The sequence below is a fragment of the Brassica oleracea genome, chromosome C1, assembly GCF_000695525.1.
Source record: "Brassica oleracea var. oleracea cultivar TO1000 chromosome C1, BOL, whole genome shotgun sequence".
NCBI lineage: Eukaryota > Viridiplantae > Streptophyta > Magnoliopsida > Brassicales > Brassicaceae > Brassica > Brassica oleracea.
Window position 1 is genome coordinate 7,499,924 of NC_027748.1, and position 10,564 is coordinate 7,510,487.

The following is a 10,564-nucleotide window of genomic DNA, read 5'->3' on the forward strand; positions in this document are numbered from 1 at the left end:
AATATATAAAAGATGTAAAAGTCATAAAAGAGCTCAAATAATTGTCATACATAGGCTAATCGTAAACAAACAGCATTAGGCGATATCCTCAAGACCCATACTTTCAGCATGCTTCATGAAAGTCTTTGGAGGTAAAGCTTTTGTAAATATGTCTGCAACCATAAGTTCAGTGCCTATATGTTCAATGAAAAACTTTTCTCTTTTGACATCTTGCTTCAGTGATAGATATTTGAGGTCCATATGCTGGCTCCCTTAGATATCCTATCATGCTTAGCGAAGAAGATTGCAGCTTGATTGTCACAGTAAAGAGTGAGAAGCTTGTCAACAAAACTCAAATCTCCAAACTGTGACACAAAATTCCGCAGCCATGTTCCTTGAATAGAAGCCTCATAACATGCAACATACTCAGCTTCCATAGTGGATGTGTATATCAACTCTGACTTCTGGCTTTTCCATGAGATGGCACCTCCACCAAGGAGATACACATAGCCGAGGGTACAATGTCTAGAGTATTTGCATCCACCAAAATCTGAGTCCGAAAATCCAACCATCTGTGGATGTGTTGATTTTCGATATGTCAACATGTAGTTTCTTGTTCCCTTTAAGTATCTCAAAACTCTCTTTGCAGCTTGCCAATGAGCGAGTCCTGGGTTACTCTGAAATCTACCCAGCATGCCAACAACGTGGCTAATATTAGGTCTGGTACAAACCTGTGCATACGTCAAACTTCCCACAAGAGAAGCATAAGGGTATTTTTGCATTTCATTACGTTCCATTTCATTCTGCGAACTTTGCTTAAGATTAAGCGTGTCACCTCTATGGATAGGAACAATGCTAGAAGAACATGTCATCATGCCGAATCTCTCAAGAACTTTATCAATATATGCTTTCTGAGACAATCCCAAAATTCCTAGTGATCTGTCACAGAATATCTCAATTCCTATCACATAGGATGCCTCACCCATATCTTTCATTTCAAAGTTCTTAGAGGGATAACTCTTAGTCTCATGTAAAAAACCAAGATAACTGCTAGCCAATAATATGTCATCAACATACAAAACCAAAAATATGAACTTACTCCCACTGATCTTGAGGTATATACATGGATCCACAATGTTTTCTTTGAAACCGAATTTCGTAATGGTTTCATAAAACTTTAAGTACCATTGCCTCGAAGATTGTTTCAGTACATATATTGATTTCTTCAATTTGCAGACCTTCGATTATGAAGCCTTCAGGTTGACACATATAGACTTCTTCTTCTAAGTCTCCATTAAGAAATGCGGTTTTCACATCCATTTGATGTAACTCAAGATCATATTCAGCTACATATGCCATTATAATTCTGAGAGAGTCTTTTCAAGACACATGTGAAAAATTCTCCCCATAATCAATGCCTTCTTTCTGATTATACCCTTTGGCTACAAGTCTGGATCTACGTCGTTTAACATTGCCATGACAATCGAGCTTGGATTTATAGATCCATTTGCACCCAATTGCTTTGTGTCCTTCAGGCAATGGAACAACATCCCAAACTTCATTCTTAACCATTAAATCTATTTCATCTTTACTGGCCTCGATCCATTGATCAGAATTAACATCTTTCATGGCTTGTGAATAAGAAACCAGATCTTTTAAATCCCATTCTCCAGATTCTATTCGATAAAGCACATAGTCATCAGAAATAGTTGATCTTCTCTCACGAGTTGATCTTCTTAATGATGGTTCCTCGTGTGCTTCATGTTCATTATTGGCGATATTTTCATTAAGGAGTGGTGGATCATTCAACTGGTTTTCCTCGTTGTGTAACGGTTCTACAACATGAGGATTCCCAACATTCGGAACTAAGGGTAAAGGGATATTTACCCTAATTTCTTGAATGATCACATCTTGGATTTTATCACTCCCACTAATCTCACCATTCTCATAAAATCTTGCATTACTGGTTTTTACTATTCTCGTAGTATGGGTTGGACAGTAAAATCTATATCCTTTAGACTTCTCAGGGTAACCAATAAAGAAACCACTGACCGTTCTGAAATCTAATTTCTTTTCATGTGGATTGTATATTCTTGCTTCAGCTGGACATCCCCAAATTTGGAGGTGTGACAGACTAGGTTTCCAGCCTTTCCACAGTTCAAAAGGAGTCTTTGGGACTGCCTTGCTAGGAACTCGGTTCAAGATATAGACTGCAGTTCGTAATGCATCCATCCACAAGGATATAGGTAAATTAGAATGACTCATCATGGATCTAACCATTCCCACATAAGTACGATTACGCCTTTCGCTACACTATTCTGCCATGGAGAACAAGGCGTTGTGTATTGAGCAACGATTCCTAATTTCTGGAGGAGTTTGGCAAATGGTCCATGATGTTGTCATGTTTCATCATATCTGCCATAAAATTCACCACCTCTATCTGACCTAATGATTTTCACATTTCTATCTGATTGTCTCTCAACTTCAGTAATGAATACTTGTACATCATCCACATATTGAGACTTTGCATGCAATAGATAGACATAACAATAACATGAATAATCATCGATAAAAGTAATGAAGTATTTTTCACCTCTAAAAGTTGGAACGTCAAAAGGTCCACAAATATTTGTATGCATGATTTCAAGAAGTTGTGCACTTCTTGTAGCTCCTCTTTTAGTGTGTTTAGTTTGTTTACTCTTAATGCAATCTACACACTCTTTACCGTTGGTAAAATCAAGATTCGGTACGACTCCATCTTTTACCAATCTTTTGATTCTTTCACTAGAAATATGTCCTAGTCTTTTATGCCACAAGAAATATGAATCATTCGCACATGCTTTAGTTTTACGTTTATCATGCAGGGTGAGATGTGTTTCATAATTTTGATCAGACAAATTTAATTTGTAAAGACAATTAACTAATATTCCAGAAGCAATTTTACCAGAGTTCAGAAATAAAATGAAACAACCATCTCCTTGAGAAGACTTAAAACCAGCCAAATCAAGTTTGCTTACTGAAACTAAATTATGGAAAATAGATGGAACATAAAGAGTCTGAAATAAATCCAAACAAAATCCACTATCTAAAATGAGACGATAAGTGCCAATAGATTCAACTGGCGCTTTGTCTCGATTCCCCATAAGTATATAGTTTTCACTTGGATTTATGGTCTGGGTTGTAAGGAATCCCTGCAAGGAATTAGTTACATGTACATTAGCACCACTATCAATCCACCAAGTATCAGAAGAAACATAGCAAAGTTAGATTCGAAAAATCTTACTGAACCCATAGGATTACCTTTCTTTTCAAACAATTCTTGTCTTTTAGGGCAATCTTTCTGAAAGTGTCCAGACTTTTTGCAAAAGTTGCATCGGTCATCTTTTATTGTCTTCTTCTCATTGACTTGATTAGAATCATTCATCCTGGGTGGTGCTCTTTTATGACTTGGTTGATGTCTTTTCCCAACTTTATGTCCAGCTCCTTGGACATAGTGGGTAACCTTAATACCTTCACGAACAAACCTTGATTCCTCTTGGACCAGTTTGTTAGCCAATTCAATCAACGTCCACTTTTCAACAATGGCGTTGTAATTGATTTGGAATGGTCCATACTGAGGAGGTAAAGAGTTTAGGATAAACTGGACAAGAAATGAATCATCCACACTCATTCCTAAACCCTTTAGCTTAGCCGCAAGATTGGTCATTTCAATGCAATGTTCATGCATAGACCTTGTGCCATCATGTTTCATGGTTGTAAGATCTGCCATAAGTTTCCCAGCAAGGGATTTGTTTGCAGTCTTAAACCGTTCTTCTATAGCCGCTAGATAAGCCTTAGCTTTCTCTGCAACTGGAAGGGATGTTTTGATGTTGCTAGCTATTGTCATCCTTAAGAACATGATGCTCAATCTGTGAGCTTTCTCCTACGCTTTATGGAAAGCCTTTTCTTCCTCAGTACTATCATTAGTGAGTTGGCTAGGCTCTTCTTCACGAAGTGCCAAGTCCAAATCAAGTACACATAATGTGAACTCAACTTTCTCTTTCCATTCGGAGAAGTTGGTTCCAATGAGGATGGGGACAGAAGAGACCATAGATGACAAACTAGCGGAAGAAGTTGCTGCATTTTAGAGATAGAACAAGTATTACTTAATCAACAAAAAAAAAATTAAATGTATATGACAAGAAATTATAATGTTTTTGTGTGAATCACATAATCTCATATAAGGTCATAGATTCATGGAACTTTATTGAATGGTGTACCGAATTATTCAAACTAAGTTATATGTGGATAGCTTTAGCTTTCACGATAACAATCATTCCATTATTGAGTGATGTATTGAATTACTTAAACCAAATCATTTGTAGATGTCTTTAGTTTACACAATAGATACGCTCTTAAGTAATTAATCAATTCTCATGATTATAGTCTACATGTGGGTAACTAAATAATTCATAAGAAGATCAAAAACTTTGCTTAAATAATGATTTTTACTTGCAACTATTAAGGTAAAGTCACTGTGGTGATATCTAAACCCTAATAAGCACTTTATGCGAAATAATGTTTTGTACTAATTGTGTTTTAGTATATAAATTATTTCTATACGGATTATGAATAGAAAAGTTTATAACTTTAAGTGCAAAATCGGTTTTGTACGAATTCTGTGCAAAACGATTCTGCAGTATATACAAAATTCGCTGTACTAATTATGCACAGACCAATTATTATTATCAATTTTGCACAAAAACTTCACGAATCATTATTTACAAGATAGGTCTTTGGAAATCCTACATAATCCCGAAATTTGCACGGAAAAGGGTTTGCGGAAAAACCCTAATTTGCATAACACCGTTTTTGCACGGATTCTGTACTGCGGAAAATTATAATTCGGGTATGCACAAACTATGCATGATTCTTTTAAAAAGTAAATTATAATCCTTAGATGCACAAACTATGCACGGTTGATATTACGTGTATACACACACCAATTAACCTAATGTGCACAATACCACAATCGAATGGTATGTCGATGTAGCACTTTAGGATCGAATCCACAGAGACCAACGATTACACTTTATCTTTATGGGATCAATACTTGGCTAAAACAATGATGGGGTTTTGAGATTAAAGTTTCGTAACAAGCAAGTAATAAGATTAATTAAAGCTTTCAGATGATTAAAATGCTAGCCTAGGGTGGTTTGGTCGGGTGTTAAACAAGTGTGAACCAAACAATTATTCAAGTTCGATTAAAGACCAGTCTAGAATTCGAATCACTTAAGATAGATCAGCCCACTGTCGTGGTGCTTTACCTTTTGTCAATCGATCTCAGTACCTAAACTGTCATTTGGACTAAGATCTGATGACAAACATTAAGATCAAGTCCGATCTGTTCACAAAATACCCTAACATCTACTTTCGCTGGTTAGAGATATGATGCTCATTCAAGTTATGTCTAGCAACCTATAACACTTTTGATAAATAGATTAATAAACCTAGAATCAGGCACTGGTTAACTTGATGCAAGCCTTAAGAACAACAGTGAATGAAGACAATCGATTTATAACTTATTTATGTCAAGCTCACGGATCTAACACCCTAACACCCTAGACTAAGCAAGCTGACTACTCAGCCATGAAGAAAGAAAACACAGAGACAGAGATATAAAGCAACATGAAATATGACTGAAATAAAGTAATATGGTTCAGGGGGTTCTTCTCTAAATCGAGAGAGATGGTCTTCTCCTTTTACAAAGTAGCATAATCTCAAGTCTCTCTAAGGTCTGGTTTCTTCTCCAAAAAATAGCATAGTAAAATATAAAAACACAGAAAAAGAAGTTTTATGGAAGCCACAAGCAGCTGGGAGAAAAAGATGGGATAATTAAGAAAAATCCCGTAATGACTTGTAATTTCCTTAAAAATCACTGCCGCTGGAACATGCACTCGGGTTGCTCCGTTCTATCCAGAACAGTCACTCGGGTTGCTCCGCTATCGGGAATAGTCACTCAGACTGTTCTGCATGAAAATCTCCAGATTGCATTGTGTTCTGTCCTTTTTGTTCCAGTTGGTCTATCTCCAATCCAATGCAACTCTAGACCTGTAATGACTCAAAAAGGACTAGGAAGACTCGATAATGACTTGAAAACCAATTAGAAAACGTATATACAAGATGCCAAAAACACCATATATCAACGATTCTCATAAACAGAAAAATAATTATTTCAGATGCACAAAGTTCGCACACATACGAAAATAAAACTCATAATAAGCATATCTATAAATCTTAATACTCAGATCTATCAATTTCAATTATCAAGTTCATAGATCTATTATTCTTAATGGATTAAACAGATGTTCATAACCATACTCTGATACCACATGTAAGTTAAATTTACATGGACCCTAAGATCTTTAAACATCTAGGTTAATCACATAATAGAATCATATGAATGTTTATAGAGTTACCTGGATTCATTTTGCCTGAGAATCTTTCTGAATGGATTGAATCCTGAATGGAAGATGAACAGCTCAATCTCTTCTTAGAAACTCTTAGGTATCGCCTCGCCTATAACGTTAGTTGTTGCTTTTAGGATATCTTTATGATGGTCTAAAAATATATATTTATAGGTGGAGGGAGGACCTAATTCCTTTTTAGGGTTTCCTTTAGATTAATCTCAAACGTCCATTAAGCTAGAGATAAATTAGGAATTACTCCTTTATTTCCAATTTCATTGGTCACCAAATATATTAAGTAATAACAATATTCCAATAGAAAACAGATAACAATAAGACCTAATAGAAAAATGAAATATTCCTTACATACGCAACCATTCTCAACAAAAGAAATAAGTTGTACTATAGACACAGTCTATTTTTTGGGCACCAGACTAAAAGTCTAAAACAAGATCGCTTGATCATAATTGTTATGTTTACTTGTTTTGGGGACATTAGTTGTGTTACTTTACGTCAAATTGTCTTCCTTTAAATGTACCATGCTCCATGATTTTCACGTTCATCTTCTAAATTTAGAGTAAAAAAGGTATTTCATGATCAGTAGTCCCGAATATGCCGGTCCGTGTAATGAGATTGCATTATTTTGCTACAATAAGTTCATATAATATATAAAAAAGTTTATACTTTCTGGAAAACTTGTATATGTATAGTTATTCGTGTTTATATAGTATTATTTTATGTTGTATTTAGATTGTAAGTGGTGACTAATAAAATAAATATATGAAATGATAATAATAATTTATAAAATTTAATAGAATAGAACCGGTATTCCACTTATTCCATACTTATTTGACGTGGGATTATTGTTTAAATGACTGCTGTTTGTTTGTAGAATAATGTGAAATAAAATGTAATATATCTTTTTTTTTAACTAGTGAACATTTTAAAGAATGCAAAAGAATTACATACTAATGAAGCTTTTATTCTAAAAAATACATTCATTCCAGTTGCACCCTTACATTTTTTTTTTCTGAAACTAATATGAATTTTTAAACTCCATAATGGAGAGCATTACTATCAGAAAACTTTCAACCTTTTCGCACACAGAATTCAAAGTACAAGAACAGCCAAACGATGTCTTAACATGATAATTTTGCGACTAGAGTTTAACTATATGTCTTTTTAATCCTTATGCACATTATATCATGCGCGAACACATCATAGAACATTAAATGTGAACCTGCTCGATCTAGACACCTTTTAGTGTGGAGGTACGAATACAACACACATATATATGCTGCCATAGCAGATTCGCCTGGAACGCTATTCCACTGCAACGGACGTGGCACAATCATTGATGATAAGTGTCACTGTTCCATCTTACCCACCATGCCAGTACAGTTCAATCGTTCAGCCCAATTCCAAATATATATACCGATAAATGAACTCATGCCATATAAGCTTATAAACCCCCATTAATATCGCACGATACAAGGATTAGATTTTGACATAAGTTCTGGGCATTATTTTCCTTTGCGCATCGATAACGACTCTCTTTTTCAAACACTTGTTCACCTCCAAAAATTCCACATGTTTCATCAAACAAATAACATCGTTGATGGACGTTCCACCGATTGTGAACCAAAATGTTTCTCGTCGGTATCTAATTAAACTAAAATCGACGATCCTCAACATATTTGAGTTTGTATAATATTTTGGTAAATCATAATGTAATTAAATAAAAGTATATGTCGTATTCAAATGCATTTATGCAAGTAATGACGCACTAGCATACATGAAGATGCAGTCATTATGCTTTGACCACGAATAAATAACTATTGCTCTTATACGTACAAGTATCTGTTTGACTTGTGAACATATTAGTTTTTCTATATATTTCTAAGTACGTGTACTATATCAACTCCGTTACGGAATGGGCAACTGATTGTTCTACGTTTCACTTTCCTTTTAGTACACATTCTTTTGCTCGATTTTCCCAGTGTCTCATGTTTCTTTGATTTCTTCCCCTTCTGCATCACCTTATTTTGGTTCTTTTTTTTTTGACTGATATGGTGATGTGACGAAGAAGATTCTGAGTGTCACTGGTGGTTTTGATTTTGCAACCATTCTGGTTCTTCATCCCTGTTTTTGTGCAGTTCATTGGTTATGAAGCGGTTGCTCCCTTAATCTGCTTGTTCTCCTTTCTAACTGAATTTCTGCAGCAGTAACGAGTAGGAGGCTGCGTTGATCATTTCCTCTATGACCTTTTTGCACATATCTGCACATATGACACTGAAAAACAAATGCATGAAGAGGGAATAAAGGCTAAGGTGCAGGGTGGGAACTAGCTAAAGATGAGCTAGCCACTCAGGATTAGCAAGATGGATAAAAAGGATAAGAAGTCATGAGTGTGTTCTCGTTTCCCTGATCTAATGCCCATAACAAGAAGAATTTCAGTCAAGATTAGGTTCAATTTAGGTGGAGTTAAGTCTACCCAGTGTAACCTGATCGGCTGAGAACTTCTGGAGAATCAAGTGAGATATGTCAGAGTGTTCCAGGTCCACATGTGTGTCTTTCGCCACTGCTAAGGTCACTGAATAAGATAACTAAAGCACAAGGTGGTTAGTGATCAACACGGAATAAGATCCTAATTCCCACAAATTTTTGACTGACTCAATCCTAAAAACTGACTCAAACTGACTCAAAAGAAGAACAAAAGAAAGAAACGAGTTAGTAAACGACGAAAACCCTCCCCCAGACTTACTTCACAACGTCCTTGGTGTGAAAATAAATCAGAGAAAAGGTGAAAACAAGAATCAACATTTTTTTTTGTGAGATACTTACCTGAGTGGAGCGGGCGCTCCACGAAAATTCTGGGTGTTCCATCGCAAGATCTCCAACTGGAGCAGTCGATCCCTTCTGCAACCCAGAATTTTGAAGTATCTCGGATTTTTTTTTTGACTTGAGACTCAATAAACTAAAACGAAAAAAAAACAAAAAAAAAACAAAACCAAGTTATATTTACACTTACCAGTGGGTTGCCTCCCACCAAGCGATTGGTTTAAGTCACTAGCTTGACTTGGTGACTGGGATCAGTCGGGTTGAGCATGAGGGCTTGTTCCACAACAAGCTCCAAAATCAGACATGTTCAGCTTCAAAACTCTACTCAACAACCCTTTCACAGCAGCTTCTCCTTTCTCTTGCAGTTCATGTGTGAGAATTACTCTGACTTTGGAGAAAGGTTTAGAGGTACCCTTACACTTTACCTCATACTCAATGGATTTTTCATCACACAAGCGAGGTATCAAAGTCATCATAGGATCACCCTTGACCCTTTTCTTCGGGACTTTTTCATTCAGCTTTACATTCCCACTAAGTTTCTTGGTATCAATGTGAGGATCTCCATCCAGGACTTCTTTGATCTCACCCTTTTTACCAAGCTTCTTCTTAGGAACAATTTCCAGCTGTTCTCCACTAACCACTGAGAAGCAGGAGGCGTATCGGATTTGTGATATGGTTGGGGCAGCCTTGTAGAAAACCTTCTTGTTGATGTTGGAGAATGAGACTCTCTTATTAGGCATGTCGATGATTGCTCCCACTGTAGCCATAAATGTTCTTCCAAAGATCAAAGGCATCTCATGATCGTTCCTCATCTCAACAACTTGAAATTCGGTATGGAGCACACAGTCCCCAACATGGGCATGAAGATTGCGAATGGTTCCATAAAGGACTGTCATGGAAGAGTTTGCAAAGGCCAGATTCACCTGAGAAGGCTCAACATCAACAATGCCCAGCTCGTCTACAATCTCTTTTGAGACAAGGTTCACACTAGACCCATAATCACAAAGAGCTTCCTTGAACTCTACTTCAACAATGGAACAAGGAAAAACAAACTTTCCAGGGTCATCAACCTTAGGCAGTACCTTCAGCGATGGTTTCAGTGCTTCAGTAAAGAGTGCCTTAATTTCCTCCCGGGATTCTCTGCAATTTTTGAAGAACATATGCAATGGCCGAGTCTCCCAAGCATGTTTAAATGAGATCTTTTGAGGAAGCCTTCTTACCATCTTCCTAAACCCAGCCAGTTGCTCTGCACTAATAGGATCCATCAAATGTTTAGGTGGAATTGGATAGGGAACCAT

The 10,564-nt window shown here is 36.4% G+C and overlaps 1 protein-coding gene across 1 annotated transcript; it reads right to left on the minus strand.

Annotated features, from left to right (window-relative positions):
- Window positions 1-9,517: 9,517 nt before the first annotated feature.
- LOC106330409 lies at window positions 9,518-10,564 on the minus strand. Its single transcript, XM_013768883.1, has one exon. It carries the CDS (start codon window positions 10,562-10,564, stop codon window positions 9,518-9,520), a length of 1,047 nt encoding a protein of 348 aa, XP_013624337.1.